The sequence below is a fragment of the Coenobita brevimanus genome, chromosome 103, assembly GCF_032717465.1.
Source record: "Coenobita brevimanus isolate Jiangsu-jjx chromosome 103, ASM3271746v2, whole genome shotgun sequence".
NCBI lineage: Eukaryota > Metazoa > Arthropoda > Malacostraca > Decapoda > Coenobitidae > Coenobita > Coenobita brevimanus.
This window is the reverse complement of record NC_137056.1, coordinates 42,781,152-42,798,282: the sequence shown is the minus strand read 5'-3', so window position 1 is coordinate 42,798,282 and position 17,131 is coordinate 42,781,152. Positions and strand designations below refer to the sequence as shown.

The window sequence follows — 17,131 nt, the reverse complement described above, 5'->3', positions numbered from 1 at the left end:
ACCATTGGCTCACTGGAATTCTTCTGAGTCGACTAGTTGGACTCCGACGACATTTTCCAGGTCTGATCCCACCTATAAAATTTTACCTGGATAATTCTCAACCATTTTCACCCCCATTCCTACACTTCCCAATCCGAATAAGTCCCCAGTCTAAATAACCTTACCACTGGCTCATTGGAATTCTGGAACTGGACAAGTAGAACCCTGGTGATGTGATGATAATTTTTAATCCTGATCACACTTTTAGAACTTGAAACTTAGCTATGATGACACTCTCTCGAACCCTAACTTCGTAGTTCGAACAACCTTACCATTGGCTCATCGGAATTCTTCTGGAACTGGACGAGCCGGACCCTGGTGATGTTCTCCATGTCGACGTCGCCGTTGGCTGGATCGACCTCGTCCCCGCCGTTGAGGTAAGGGAGGAGGGGCGGCGGGGTGACTCTTATGGCCTCGTCTCCGTACACTTCGTGCGCCACCACATCGTGAGCCTGTAGCAGCGCCTGGGGTAGCGGGACGAGATACACGCAGGGGGTTAGTGCGCTACGGGGGGCGGCATGGCCAGGGGGGGGCGGGACAAGGTAGGGGCTGGGTAGGAGGGGCAGAGGCGAAGGTTAGGTCAGGCTGGGTTATGGAAGGAAAAGAGAGGTTGGATGGGATGTGAGACTGTTATAGTTAATATGGAAATGAGTAGAATTAGAGGGGGGTGGAAGGGGTAGGACATGGGTAGAGTTAGGTAAGGTTAGACCAGGACAGGGTAAGAGTTAGTTAGGTTAGGTCTGGATAGGTTAGATCCAGGACGGATAGGGGTTAGGTTAGGTAAGGTTAGGAAGGGGAAGAAGTCAGGCAAAGTTAGGTAAGGTAAGGGGTTCAGGTTAGGTTGGATGAAGATGAAGCATGGAGGGCAGGAGAGGGGCTAGTTCATTAGACACTAAGACTGGTTTTTGTGTAGCCTGGAAAATTATTAAAGAATGGGGAAAGGGTACCAGTAAGACCAAGTTTGTTGAAAAAGAGCCAGGGGTCGATGTAAGGTTAGTGTAGGTGAGGGATACGCACACGGAAAAAGGGGTGGGACTGTAATTACCATGGCTAGATGAAGAATGAAGTAGGGGAAGAGTCGGAGTGGAAGTTAAAACGAGGGACTGTGGTTAAAGCTGAAGTGAATTAGGGAGAATGGATGGGGTTGACGAAAGACTGTGATTACATTCAGACTGGAATTAGGGAGAGGAAGGGTGAAGCTGAGAAAAAGGGATTGTAGTTAAATCATTGTCGGAATTAGGAGGAGGGAGCAAGGTGGAGCTGAGTAAGATAATATGATTACTATAAGAGCAGTACTAGCAACAAAGGTAGAGTGGGCTTGGTGGTGGTGTGGGGAAGAATGGTGGAGATGGTTGTGGGCTGGGGATGAACAGAGCTGATTGTGGTAGTTGGGATAGATGCAGTGTTGGGATAGATGCAGTGTGAGTTTTATTGTTAGATTATGGCTAAGAACTGCAGAATAAGGTGTAAGGAGGGAAACAGAATGGATAAGGTTGGATGTGGGGTTATGATTGAATATGGCTGGGGAATGCAAGTAAGAACTGACGAAGAGCGAGGTTTGTTGTATTTAATTAGAGATGGCTTCCATACAGGGTTTTCACTATGACTGAGAATATATATACTGAGTAATAATTAAACAAGTGAGCACTGTAGGCTTTGGTAGGATTTTAGACTGAGGTTTGAGTATGGCTGAAGTGTTGACTGGGATATAGCTGTGCTGAAATTCGGAAGGTGGTTAGGTGCACAGGTTGGATGGGGTATGAAGTTTTTATTTACCGTACTAATTTATAGGGAGATGAGGAGGAAAAGGTTCAAGGCAAACTTTACATACGAAGAGGTGTGGGAGTGGCATGAAAGGATGCAAAGGGCCTGAGGGTCAAAGGGAAAGCTAGATGGGCTGGGTGATGGGATGGGTGGGGAAAGAAATGGTTTATTTGGATTCCTGAATTTAACATACAGCTAAAACGGACCAAAATTATTTTTTATGAATGGCGAGCGAGTGTTATCAGCTTCATCAGTAGAAAAAAATGATAAGGTTAGGGTTTTATGGAAGAAGATGAAAAGTTAGGGTGATGTGAAGAGGCAATTAAGGATTTCTATGTGAGGCCAGTGGGTCAAGATATGGGATATTAAGTTCAGGTCAGGTTTACTGGAAAGATACGTCTGGGTAAGGGTCTCTGGGAATTAACCACCTCACTATGATACATTATTAGTACTACCAGACGATATAAAACCTAGTGTGGAGGTCTTGCACTAAAGGAGATAATGGGGATATAGTTAACTACTTGGAAAAAAAAAAATGATCATGTAAATACGATCGCCTGGTAGTAGCAAAAATAAACTAAACTCTTAACATCACAGTGAAGGGGCTCTCTACCTGAAACTATCATGGTTTACTTTTATCTAATGACTGGTAATTACGCTTAAAAGATCTTAATTTTAATCCTGTCAATGGGATAATAGCAACAGTGACCTAGGAGTGACTTTGGATACTAGAGGGAAGGGGAGAGGGAAATATTAAAGCAGGAATTATTGATGATATGATAACCTCTTCAATGCGATGACGTCTTTTTATAAGTGATTTTCGCTGCTGCCACACGATACTATTGAGTTTGGAGAAGTTAATTTAGTAGATAAAGGTTTAAAGAAAGTTGTATCTAACCCTTCCAGTCTGAACTAACATCTAATATGAACGAGATAACACGAACACAATAATAAAGACGTCATCGATGGGAAAGGGTTAATATCGGAACGGAAGGCGATGAGATGGTTCTAGGAGACTGGAAATGAACACACACCAGGTGAGGTATGAAAATGAACGATTAACTGGGAAAGAATGGAAACAAAATCGAGTAAATGGCTATGTAAAATCAACGGCGGAACTGGAGAGTGAGAGAGACTGAGAAAGAGAGGTGGCAGGCAATGTAAAAACAACACTCGAAAGAGGCGGGAATTTTGGGGAAGATAGTCAACAAATGAATTTCCGTGTGCTTGGATGCTGGGGTCGTCGGGTGGAGGGAAGGGGGGATTTATAAGGTGGTAGGGGAGGATTAGTGACAGGGTCGAATTAGCGAATTCGTGTGTGCAGGGATGATGGAGACAGGATGTTTGTGTTATTTTGGGTTAGGTATGGTTAGGTTTGAATGGGAGTTAGGATGGGTTAGGTTAGGTTAGGTTAGGTTAGGTTAGTTAGGTTAGATTTGGTTAGGTAATATTAGGTTAGGTCAGGTTACGTTAGGTTATGTAAGGCTAGGCTAGGTTAGGTTAGGTTAGGTTAGGTTCGATTCTGTTAGGCTGGGCGAGGCAGGGTTAGGTTAAATTGGTGTATTCGTGGGCGATAAATGCAAGGAGCGTGGAGACAGGAAGTGGGAGGAGGTGATAGTGAGAGGGTGGGATTAGCGATGAAGGAGGGATTATTACTTATTAAGGAGAAGGATTAGGAGGGAGAAGGTGTGGAAATGGAGAAGGGAAGGGAAACGAAAGAGGGACGGAAGAGGAGATGGGAGAGGGATGGAAGAGGAAATGGGAAAGAGATGGATGGGGATATGAGAAAGAGATGGAAAGGAGAAGGGAAAGAGAGAACGAAAGGAGGGGAAGGAAGAGGGAAAAAACAATGTACCAAGATGAAAGAAAAGATAAAGACAAGAAAGACTGTGATGGTGGGAAAAATGTGAGGGAGGGAGGGAGAGAGAGAGAGAGAGAGAGAGAGAGAGAGAGAGAGAGAGAGGATGAATGGCTCAATTAGGCAATAAAGATTAGGTTAGGGTGGTAATGAAGGGCAACGAATGAGGTGAACTGATCGATAAGAAATAAATGAGAGGAAGGAGACTCAATGAAAAGGAAGTAAGAAAAAACGGAGATTTATGTGATGGGGAGGAGGAGGAGGAGGAGGAGGGAAAAAAATGATGAGAGGTGGAAAACGTAAATAAACAGAAGTAAAAGGCTATCAGTAATGGAGAAGGTAAAAATGACAGTAAGTAAGTGAGAGGAAAGTAGACGTGAAAGGAGAGAGGAAAGGTGAGAGAGATGACGGCGGAGGATAAGGTGAGAGAAGCGAAGGACTAGAGGGAGAAAAAGTGAGAAGTGGAGGTGGGGGGAAAGAATGGAAGAGGAGAGAAGGCGAGACGAAAGAAGGAAGAGATCGAAGATATAAGGAGAGTAGTGGGTGGAGGGTAGGAGACACGAGGTAAAGAAAGAGAGAAAGAGATAAAGGATAGAGATAAGAGAAGGGAAGGTGAGGGGTGAGGAGTGAAAGAGGTGGCAGGGGAGGAGATACGTGAAGGTAGGGGGAAGGAGGATATGATGTGACGCAAGGAAGGGGAGAAGGAAAGAGGAGGGAAGGTAAGCAGGGAGGGCGAGGAGGGAGGGAAGGTGAGAAAGGAAGGAAAGACGAATCTGACGCAAGGATAACGGAGAAAAGGAAATGGGAGAGAACAGGACGTGGGGGAGGGGAAGTGAGGATGGAGAGAAGGGAGGTAGAAAAGGAGGATGACGGGAGAGAAGGGAGGGGGAAAAGTAGGGAGAATAAGGATAATGGAGGGTAAGGTAGGGAGGGAGGGGGGTTATGGATTATCTACTTTATAGCAAGGCTTTAGTGTGGCAGAGAATTAATATTAAGGTCACTCGCTGGATAAAGACAACACAGCTATTATTATTATTATTATTATTATTATTATTATTATTATTATTATTATTGTTATTATCATTATCAACTCCACTGAATCCGGATGCCCATTTCTTATCTTATTCTTGCTACCTTCAGACGATATTCATGGGGGTCTGGAGAGGCTTTCTTTCGAACAGGAGGAGTTGATAAAGCCTTCAATCCCTCCACTACCAGGGCCCTCTCTATGCTGAAGAAAATCGTCCTTTACTAGCAGGAACAAAACAATATCAAATTAAAGGAGTCAGTTCCGCTAAATCCGGCTGACTTTTAATTTTATTTGTGTGTATTCTTGCTGCTAACAGACGATTTCCTTCTGCTTGGGAAAAGGCTCCTCGTATGAAAGGGATTTATTAGGTTAAGAAGTCCCTCCAAGCATAATCAATCCCTTCATTTCGAAACGCTTACCCAAATCTGAAAAAAATCGCCAGAAGCAAGAAAAAAAAAAAGGGGGGGGGGGGCATTCTCGGACTAGTGGGTTTAATAATGTCACACCTTCAGCACGAGGACGCAATTTTTATTCTTGCTATTTCCAGACACTCTTATTTGAGCTTAGAGGAAACCTTGAACCCTATTTTCGTCGGTTAACGAATCTCCCGAACACATTTTCCAAAGCGATTTATTTTGCTTACTATAACCTACCGTCCTATTCTGTGTTATATCAATCATTCAAACATCGCCATAATCAGCATAAATAACGCACGCACAAGGAGAGATTACCCACCCATATCCAAGAATAAATCGCCACGGAAAAGATGTTAGGGAGCTTCCTAACCCGACAAGGATAAGGGCCTTTAAGTAGTGAAAGGGCCAGTTTTAAAGCCAATCCTAACGTCCTCTAAATTTAAAAAAAAAAAATCCCCAATCTTAATGGAATCTAAGACGATTAAAGCGATCTTTAATCCTCCTAAATCCCCTAAAATCAAATCGTCTGAAATTAGTAAGATCATAACAAAATACGTCCTCGGCCTGCTCGGGTTAACAAATGTACCCATGGAAAAAAAAAAACTAGAAATACATTACCAAATTTTTTACCATTTTTTTTTTTTTTAGAAACGGGTAGGAAAGGGGGGGAAATTTAAACACAAATTAGGCGGAACGACACATGAATAATATGCAGGACAGAAAAGAAGGAAAAGAAAATGATGAGAAGGAGAACTACAGCGGAAAGGCCCAATTAAAGAGAGAAAACAAACGCATAAATAGATAAAAAGAGAAAGACAGGAAGATATAATGAGGTAGATAGAGTGAAATACAATTAGAGACAACGAGAGAGACATTAGACGGACAGGATTTATATAAAAAGGAAAAAAAAGGCACTGTTATGTTTAACTATATACATCATTTTTTTCCTTACCCAGCCAGTGAGAAAATATATTAACCCTTTCACTTCTATGGACTCAATTATTTTTTACTCAGGCTGCCACAAGACGATTTTTTTTTTTTTTTTTGTAAGGAAAATTTTTGCTGTCAGAGTTGTAGTAGTAGCTGTACTGTAGCCCCAGGTTCATCTGAATGTGAACCCAGTGGACTGCAGGCTGAAGTCGCCCCTCTCGTGCAACTCCCCATCCTCATTCTGCGGGATGGGGAGGGAAACGAAGGAAATTTTTATAGCTGGGCAACTCCACTGACCGATTTCTAGTGCCACCACGTGAAAGCGTCCCCCTCCTGCACCAGAAGCTTGAAAACGGTCTCAATTAAACTTTGAAATAGTCGATCCCCATCTGAATAAAATGGTTTGAAAGCAGCCTTAGTAAAATATTCAAATATGTCCATGGCAGCGAGAAGGTTAAGACAAAGAGTGAGAGAGAAATTAAGACGAAAACAACAGCAATAAATGGAATAAAATAATAGAGATACAACATGGACAATTTACAACAACAATAATATTCGTCGGTAATAGTAAAAGATCATGCTCATAACAATACATTCTACTCTAGGGTTAAAATGTTATCACTCGTATTATCAATCAACAAACACTACAATATAACCTACTGATAATAACCTTAACTTTATTAACATGACCAAAAAATAAACAAACACCGTCATCATCATTATTTTCAGCATTTTTCAATATCATTCGATTAACAACTAAGCTACGGCATCATATATATAAATTACTCATTTAAAAAACAAACTTTGTATAATGCACGTGCGCATGCAGACGAGTGAAGATAAGAGAAGAGGCGGTGAAAAAGGAGGAAAGGGAGCAAGAGGAAGCGAGCAATGATCAAGGAATTAGCAAGCAAGGATTAGAGAAACTGCAAGAGACTGATGCAAGAGGAAAAGTATGAAGCAAGCAGGGATGCAAATAGGAAAGGGAGGAAGCAAGGAGGAGAATGAATGCAATAAGCAAAGGAAGAGGGAAGGTGAGGCTGATGCAAGAGGAAATGAGAAGGCAGGAGTTAATGCAAAGAGGAAAAGGGGAAGCGAGAGAGAAATGATGCGCTCATATGAAATGAGGAGAGAATGGATGAAGATGACACGATAAAATGAATCTTAAAAATGGGTGATGGCAGATGATAAGCTAAGGGTGATATATCTAGAGACAGACGACATATTATGAAAAAAATAAAGCTCTGATATGCGTGACTAATGAAGGTTACAAATATATCATGTTAGATAAATTGTGATATGTTTATAGAACGATATATGATGAGGAAAAATATAATTATGATACCAGAGTAACAATAATGAGACTTATAAATAGGTGGTTAGAACTAGTGAATGATGTCAGAAGAAAAATAATGAGATTTAGCGGAATGATAGCACTTGGCAGAAAAATGAAACCGCAACGGTAACGGTATCATGTAACTTGAAAAAATATAAATGACCTGAGGTTAAGCGTAAACAGCGTGATTCTGTAATCAAGCTGTCAACGCACCATGAAAATCATATTTCATGATACACTGCACAAAGCCATAATGATGCCGTCTAAAAAAAAAAAATAATAATAATAATAATAATTCTAAACAAAATACCCTACCATAAAAGGATGTAATACTGGATGCCAAACAAAAATACGCAAAAACGCTATAATGCAGTAAAATATAACAGTATACGTACCGTAAATAAAAGTATGAATAAACACTATGAGACACAAAACTGCGATGGAAGGCAATTTCACAAGAACAAAACATATCCAAATTAATATAAGAGGGTAAGAACATACTGGAGAAAATAAAAGCGTAAAAAATACTACAACAGAAACAAAATAATGAATAATGTATGTTATTACGCACTGTACAAGTGTAAAACAAATGAATAGTTAGTTTTTGCTAATGCACGTATTGAAATTCAGTGACGATACTCTGTCTGATACATTTCATATTTTACCATGCATATTCTGGACGACTGAGTTATCTTTCACTTCAAATAATCTTAGTACCATCTTATGATGCTCATTTACTCATCACATGCCTTCCACAAATTCGTTAATGATACAAACAAGTTATCAATTTACAATATATTTCCTGCCTGACGACTTAGAACAAACAAATGATTACTACACATCTGACATCTGACCTCCGAGAAATCACCCTGCTCTTCACATACACAAGCTCTTCCGTAAGTGCCTCCATCCTCTAAGCCAGCACGCTACAATACACCTCAATGCTGATATCCCTGTGATCACAGCATTCCTTCCTTGATTTTCTTTCATGTAAAAGAATACTACCAATTTTTTGATCCAGTTCTCAGATATTGTTCATTCCAAACAGTTTAACCTACACAGCTTCCTAGTCCCCTTCATACCATCAACAACAATTTTCTAGTCACACCATCCACCCTCCCTGTCTCTAAGACCTTGAGTTTCTTTATCAATGCTGACTTGACATCTCCTCTGCTGGTATCTTGCCTCATATAAATGACCTTTACAACGCCAAGCAGTCTTACCTTACTTGCTATTCCGTTCTCACAGAGGTTCTCTTGTGTTTGTATTTGTTTCAAGCTTTTCATTTTTCTTTCAGTCTCTCTCCTACAACCAGTGAATCAAATACAGAGTAAAGTGGAGAAAGTGAGAAAAAGCACATGTCCTTATGCCTAAATTTTCTATATATATTACTTACGGGGTTTCACTGACTCAAGCATGTCTACATTAACCTATTTATGAATCCATGCTCCATTTTCTCAACTACCTATAAAATTACTCTCTCTCTCTCTCGCTCTCTCTCTCTCTCTCTCTCTCTCTCTCTCTTAGGAGTTCCTCGGGTCCCTCAAATATAAATATATACGAGACTTATTTCCTCGGTATTGCTCCCTTATTCAAATGTGCTGCTGGTGTGGGCCAAGAGAGATGTCCCTTCCCCTACCCCATTTCCCCATCCATTCCGAAATTCCTTATGTCACACACTCTCTTAACTTTCTTTCCTCGTTTTTTTTTTCTCCTTTTCTGGATCTCTCTCCTCTCCTTTTTCTCCCCCGCTCTCAACTCTTTTAAAAAGTTTTCTGCTCACTCTCTCTCCCTCTCTTCCTTCACTAACTTCTGTACCCTCCCTTCCTTTTTCCTCCCTTCAGTATTCTGTTTCGTTTATTCCTCTTTTACCAAATCTCTCTCTCTCTCTCTCTCTCTCTCTCTCTCTCTCTCTCTCTCTCTCTCCCCCATAACCTTCCCTCCCACTTCTTCCTCTCTCATCTTCTCTCATTCCCTCCCAACTCTTACCTCCCCTCCCTTCCTTCCTTCCCTTTTCCCTTCAACCTTCTTAGCCTTCCTTCCTCTTCCTTCCCTTCCTTTTTTTTCCCAACTTCCCTCCCTCTCTTCCTTCCTCTTCCCTCCTACCTACTCTCCACCCAAGGGAAATTCTCCAAGTCGGTGCTGTAAATATTAATAGTGATGGAGGGAAATAGTTTTGCTTCCCCTTGTCATGCGTGGGAGGAAGGGAAGGAGGATGTGTGTGTGTGTGTGTGTGTGTGTGTGTGTGTGTGTGTGTGTGTGTGTGTGTGTGTGTGTGTGTGTGTGTGTGTGTGTGTGTGTGTGTGTGAAGAAAAACTGCCTTTAATACGTGGTTTGAGGCTATAGTCGACTTGCAAAGATCTGTTTAATCTGATTATCTAACTATCTATCTATCTGGCAGTGTATGTCTCTAGTTCTATCTGTATATATCGATCTATCTATCTATCTATCTATCTATCTACAGTACATGTATTCTGTCTGTGTGTCTCTGTCTGTGTGTCTGTCAATCGTTTTCGTTTATATCCTGTATGGAGAGGATTCGAAACACAGGACTTCCAGACGTTCCTGTCCCTACTAAGTAACGACTCCTCTTCCCACGACACACCATTCTTCTCATACATACATACATACATACATATACATACACCTTGGCCCGTACTCTCGTCGGGTAAAAAGGCTCCCTAACACCTTTTCCTTAGCGATTTATTGTTGGATATGACTGGTTAATATAATTTTGTTGGTTGATTATGAAGTGTATGGTGATACTAGAATAACAAGTAACACAAGAAGATAGCAAGGTGTAACATGCAAAATAAACTTCTTACGAACAGGTGTTAGGGAGTTTCCTTAACCACAGACGGTACGGACCCTATCTTTCTCCACCTCGTTCTAGGTCTCCTTCTCCCTCACCACCAAACCTCCTCGAGATTATGGCTGCAAAATCTGACGGTAGCTTATGTAAGAGGGAGAAGTCGTGAAGGGTGGTAGGGTCGTAAAAGGTAAAGAGGGGGTATAAAGAGAAGACGCAAAAAAAGAGGGGAAAATAGAAAAGGTCAAAGGTAAAAGAGAGGAGGTGAGGGGTCAAGGTGGACGAAATGTACTTAAATGTACTCAAAAAACAGTTTAATCCCTTCAGTCCGATGATGTATTTAGTATTCTATTCCATCTAACTCCAGACTCTTAGTTCTAAATCCATATATCTTTCATAATTGTTCAGCTGCCATCATTCCTTCTCATATTTTTACACCATGTCAAAAAAATCTTAATTCTAGCGCATACTCTGTTAACCTCTTCACCTACTCTCTCTCTCTCTCTCTCTCTCTCTCTCTTAACCTTCAACCTCTCATCATCCAATTTCAACTATCATCCCTTTCTATGTTTCTACATCCTGTCACAAAAAACGTTCGACACAACACAGCTTTCGTTAATCTGTAAAAACGTTCCCATCCATCATACAGTCAACCATTTGCTAACTGGAAATCCGCTTAAACGTTCAGCCCGGAAAAAAACAACAAACGTGCCTCATGGACTAGTAAACGATTATACACATGGGTAAACGTTTGTGTGTCTGGGGGCTGTGTGTGTGTGTGTGTGTGTGTGTGTGTGTGTGTGTGTGTGTGTGTGTGTGTGTGTGTGTGTGTGTGTGTGTGTGTGTGTGTGTGTAAATGCTTAAATGCCCACTAAAGAACCTTGGTCATTAAAAGAAAAATTAAGCCCTTCTCTGTGTTTCCAGATGTTATTCAGCAAAAGCAACTACTCTTGGCCCGAGGATATTAAAGAAGGCTAATTTTAACATCTCTGGCTCGAAAAATATCCTAGTAAAAAAAATAATATTAATAATAATATATTTTAGTACATAAAAGACGTTCTCGAGCTGAAGAGGTTGAGTACATTTTATTTTTTTATTTACTCGTGAAATCCGTAACAATGTTCGTTTTCATGCAATTTCAAATACAAAATATATTACTCTAATTGAAGGCATTAGAAAGATGAAAAAGGAAAGCATAATAGGAAACCCCCCCCCCTCCCTCCCTAAGCCCTACGCTACACATATGGAACAAAGCCTCCCTCCCGAACCCCCGAGTCGCCTTGCTTTTCAAACATGGAGTGAATCCTGCGTAGACTTAAAACTCTCGCATTCACCTCCCCTCCCACATAGAAACGCGACACTGCCAGGTCAAACGTGGTGCCGATGCCGTAAATATTTCTCCATAAAACTGTGTGCTGTGAACTAGTGTATGGCATAAACAATGGTATTAAAGTGACAAAAACACGGCCAGGCAGTGTTATAAGCTCGTATATTTCTCAAACATTAAAAAACCTTAATCCGCAGCAGGTACAATGGAACAGAAAAGCTTTTATTATATATTTCTGTATCATATATTTCTCCTGCGTTGAACAGAACTGCCTATCTTTGCCAAAAATTATATACAAATAACGTTCTCGGGCTGAAGAGGCTAAAAAGATAAACACTATATTAAATAAGAAAAAACAACGACTGAACTACACACCCAGGTATATCAAACGCAACCTGCAAGTCTATTCGCTTCTTCCTCTTGTACACACACACACACACACACAGAGTTCCCCCTCTGCCTCTCCACCTTATCATTTCCCTAGCAACTCCTTGTACGCTTTCTTCAACGCTCCACTATTAATTCTCTTACCTCCACTTTCCACTAAGGTCTTCCTTTCACACCACTCTCCTATTAAACATCACACACACACACACACACACACACACACACACACACACACACACACACACACACACACACACACACACACACACACACACCGCCTCCCTAAAAATGCACCACGCCCTTCCCACGCTTGGCCCACATAATCATAACATTCAAAGTCATATATTCCCAGCAGAGGCAACAAATGAAATACCCTGTACATTAAATGGGAAATGTCTGACCTTTAATAATTTCATGCCTACTAATCACGTCACTCACATAAATATTCCTGAAACCTGATCATGAAATTTTACCTACATTTGGATCTCATTTCTCAACAGCACATCAGCTTAATGTATGAATAATGAACCCCTCCAGCACCATGATACCTTCTTAAAGACTTTTCTGCTTTCTCTAAACTACTATATGCAGCTTAGGATGAACTTTTCAGACTGCAAGGGTCAAATATAGCCTTCATTAATTCACTGACTAGAAGTTTCTCCTAATCTGGACAGAATAATCCGGAGGGAGCAATAAACAAATAATTACAAATACAATAAAAACTCACCGTAGTGCAGTAGTTACCCATTTAGTCCAATGTTGTATTTTCAACTTTATTTTTGTATCTACAGACGAAAATACTGAGTTTCGGGAATACCACTTATACTGGGTGGGTTAACGAGGACTATATTCAACCTCTCCGCCCGTAGTCTCTCTCTAAAGCTTAACAAAATCATCAGGCAGAAGCAAGACTACAATGAAAAAGGGCGTCATGGGACTAAACAGGTCGAGAAGATTCCCCAGAACAAAACGGAGCGCCCAGAGTCGGCTCACTGCGTTCCAAAGAGATATGCAGCTTCTGTTGTTGCAGGGAGGGAATGTTGTGCTTCTGTGTACACGTTTCCAGCCGTCTCATGGTTTCAAAGCGACGAAAGAGCCAGCCAGGCGTGACATCACTGCTCTTGGCTTTTCCTTGCTGCCTGACAGTGAAGGTAAAAATCAAGGGAACGTGCTATTATACCGAAACGCCACGAAATTCATTATAATTTTCACTAGGTGTCAGATTTTTTTTTCTTAATGCAACTGCTGTGTTCTCTCTTGACGTCTACCACCTCCCCCCAAAAAATTATGTAGATATTTTCAAAAGCTGGTAAACTTATGCACAACTAAGTACGCACTACTTCTGGAATGCCTTACTAAAATATTTTCTATATATCCAAAAATGTGCTTAGCCCCCCCCCCCAAAAAAAAGGGGGGGGGAGAGAAAATAGTCTCATAACCCTTCCTGCACTATTTTTGTACGAATGACCTAAACTTAGCTACAAGAGACGGCTGTTTAATTTTGATGATATAGCCATTTCAGTACGTGCACCTTTATTTATATTTCTCTTCTACCGAAATTACCTTCTTCAATCCGATGACATTCCTAATTCAACATCTCCAGACAATTTCATACAGCTTAAACTTTTCAAAATTGGAGGGATTTTTCGAACAAGGAGAGGTCAGAAATATTGTAAATTCTGTTGATCCCTTCACGAGAAAAGAAAATGTCTGCCCTAAATCAAATTACCTGGAGACAGAAAGATTAACTGACAGTATATTCCACCCGTTTCAGGGGCTTAGCTTTCGCAGATACAGTATTTTTTCGCCAAACCATCTTACTGGACCTACAAAAGATTTATACTCGCAAAAGCGGTTAATGAACATATATAAGTTCTTAAGTTTGTAATGTCTCGCTTAAGCTAAATAAAAGTTTCTGGAGATAGCAAGGAAAAAAAAAAAAATCCGCCATCTAACTGAAGGGCTTAAAACAACACAGCATGTAAGTCTAAAAGTCAAACCAAGACCACAACTTCCACTGACCCAAGACAGACAACAATTAAACCTCAACACCGCAGTCACGCGCATAATATTCAGACCGTATTTAGTACGAACATTTAAATCCCGGACGTACTTTGAAGTTACCCATTCTCCTACACATTCTGGTTACAGTTATGCTGAAGTTACATGTATTCTGGAGTTACACGTGTTCTGAAGTTACGTGCTATCTGAAGTTTTTCCATGGACTCCGAGAATTGGACGATTTGAGGGCGAAGCTTCGTTAGGCACGATTCTAACTTTCCATCTGTTGTTTTTAGCGTGGTGGAAAGCGGAGTGCCTCTCACCACGACCTGCCTTAAAGAGATTACCCCGACCTGCCTGCCTTCCTCTCCTTCACCAGGCTACATGGGAGAGATGGAGGGCAGGATAACGAAGGATAAAAGTGAGGGAGGATAAAAAAAAAAGAAGGAATAGGAACAGGAGGGAGGAGCAAAAGATGAAGGAAGAGGAACAGGGAGAGAGGAAGACCCCCCTCCCGGACCCTATCAATCTATCCATCCATCCTTCCCGACTTGTTTTTATGTCAGAATCCCAGTCAGCTTTTATATTCCTCCCATTTTGTCTTGCTCTTCTATCTTTCCTTATCTCTGAATGACTGATGCAGCTCCACCAGGCAAAGCTATGACACCCCTTCACTACGGGACCCATTTTTATATTTTTCTTTACTTCTGACGGTTCATTTTGCCATTCTCTCTCTCTCTCTCTCTCTCTCTCTCTCTCTCTCTCTCTCTCTCTCTGCTAGTTTATATAAGTAATTTTTCATGTCTACTGTTTTCTCTCTTCCACTTTTATAACAGTATCTAGTCAATCGTCTTATTCTAATTCTCATCATTTTCATTCACTTATTTCCCTTCGTTTTATTCCCAAGATTTCATTAATATTTTCCTTTTTCTTCTATCTCATCCTACTTTTTTCTTTCCATACCACTTCATCAAATCAATTAACTTATTCCTATCCTCAATTCTCTCACTCCTATCATTCATTTAACCGATCTTCTTACAGTATTCTTCTGCCGTTATCTTTCTTCATCTTTCCTTCATCCAATCATCCCATCCTCTCATCCCTCCTGGGAAAGTAAGCACCAGAAATCCCTACACGACATTCTCCTCCCACTTGTATTTCTGAGACGTTTGTGCAGTGGTTAGGTTTGTTGTGGAAAATATGCCGTGCTCTTATCCTTGTGTGGGAGGCGAGGCGAGGGAGAGGCTAGGATGGAGGAAAACATGAGGAGGGAAGAGGAGAAGAGTGGCGGATGAAGAGAAGTGACTAACAAACAAGGGAAGAAGAGAAACAAGAATAACAGGAGGAATGCATGTATTTAGGACAGGAAGTGAGAAAAGACTGATCAAACCGCCATGGAAGATATAAAGGAAAAAGATAAATAAAAGAAACCTCTAGCAGGATGAATGAGGAAAGCGATGGTCAAGGTTACCCCTCAGGACTCGGGGTACTTAAGTTAAAATGAATAACAAAAATCGTTAGCGAAAGACAACGAAAAGAAAAAGAACGATTTGATCGACTCTGAGGAAATAAGACAACATGAAATAAAAATCAAGTATCAGGTACTGAAGAGAGAGAGAGAGAGAGAGAGAGAGAGAGAGAGAGAGAGAGAGAGAGAGACTGCGAAGCGAAAGGGTGATAAAGGAAAAAGAACGAGAGAGGGAGAAAAGGAAAGGTCGGCTCGGGAAGCAGAGAAAATAGGAAAACACGAAGGAAAATAATTCAGGTGATACCAAAACTGAAAAACTGGGAAAGAGTAATATAAAAAGGGAAAAATGGTACTTCGAGAGGCAGAGGTAATGACAAAACACAAACACTAACTAAGAAGCGTGAGAAGAGAAGGAAAAACCATCAGTCGAAGAAGTTAAAGTCAGACAAGCAAAGCGGTTCAAAAGACAGAGGAAGAAACACAAAGAGGAAACACTAACGGACCGTAAGAAAACAGAGTGTAGGAAAACTATGGAAAGCATGAAGAAAACGAAAGTATGAAAAATGAGTTAGAAAACACAGAAAGGGAAAGTATGAAAACACCAATAAATTAAATTGAGAAAAGAGCACGAAAATAACGAGAAAGTAAGAAAGTAGAAGAAAACAGAGATAAAATAAGAAACTAAGAGATAAAAGGTAAGACAACACATGCAAGAACTGCTAGAAAACACATGGAGAAAGAGAAAGAAAACATCAAACATGAACGGAGAAACGAGAAAACAGGAACAAAGACCAAGCGGCGCACGACGACTAAAGATACACCGACAATCGAGGAAGTTAAAGGAAGATAAGCAAACCGGTTCGGAGACAGAGGGAGTAAGAGTAAGAAAACAGAAAGACAGCCTGAAAAAAATAATGAGAGAAACAGAGAGCAAAGACGTTTAAAAATACCATGAAAAAAATAAAGACTGCGAACATTTCCGAGGTAATGCAGGACACTACACCCCTCTAAGAAGAAAATGTTAAACTCTGCGGACTCATGTTGCCTCATTTCACTGAATATGTTTACACGGCTTAACCTTTGAGCCAGTACCATCGTTTAAAAGCTTCCTCTCCCCCCCAAATAAAAGGGCCCGGGGGTATTTGCCAAGAAAAACTGTACCAGGTTTGAAGTGAATTGGTTAAGAAATGAATAAATGGCACCAAGATGAAAAGTGTGTGGAAGAAGAAACACAAAGGAAAATGAGTAAATATGGTATCGTTTCCAACACATGCGGAGATCACAGCAAGAGAAAGATAAACAAACATAAAGCAAAAGGGCTAAGGACACACACACACACACACACTGAAGAGGAAAGCAAATACAGAGTGCTAACCCAAGGAGTGTAAGAGGACAAAAAAAAAAAAAAGCGACAGCTTGAGAAGTTAAAGGAAAACGAAAGAGAGAGAGAGAGAGAGAGAGAGAGAGAGAGAGAGAGGGGGGGAAGAAAGAATGAGCACAAGAAAGAGTATCGAAGGAAAGAAAGGTTTGCAGAGAGCGAGTGAGGTCCTGCGTTTGTCAACAGGGGGGGGGGGGGATGAGTGCGTTGGAGTGTGTTTGATCTCCAAGGCTTCAACACAGACAGGGGAAGTCACTGTCTCCAGGTGGGGGGGAGGGGAGCGACGGGGGGGCTGAGAAATTGCAAGAGAGGAGGTGGAATGGGAAAAAAGAATGTGTGTGTGTGTGTGTGTGTGTGTGTGTGTGTGTGTGTGTGTGTGTGTGTGTGT

At 41.0% G+C, this 17,131-nt stretch overlaps 1 protein-coding gene across 1 annotated transcript in view; it reads right to left on the bottom strand.

Moving 5' to 3' along the window:
• CASK (peripheral plasma membrane protein CASK) overlaps window positions 1-17,131 on the bottom strand; it is a 652,453-nt gene that overhangs the window by 85,472 nt on the left and 549,850 nt on the right. Inside the window, exon 3 of the mRNA XM_080284923.1 lies at window positions 312-513. Within this exon, the coding sequence (XP_080141049.1) occupies window positions 312-513 (202 nt within the window). The remainder of the gene's footprint in view (window positions 1-311; window positions 514-17,131) is intronic.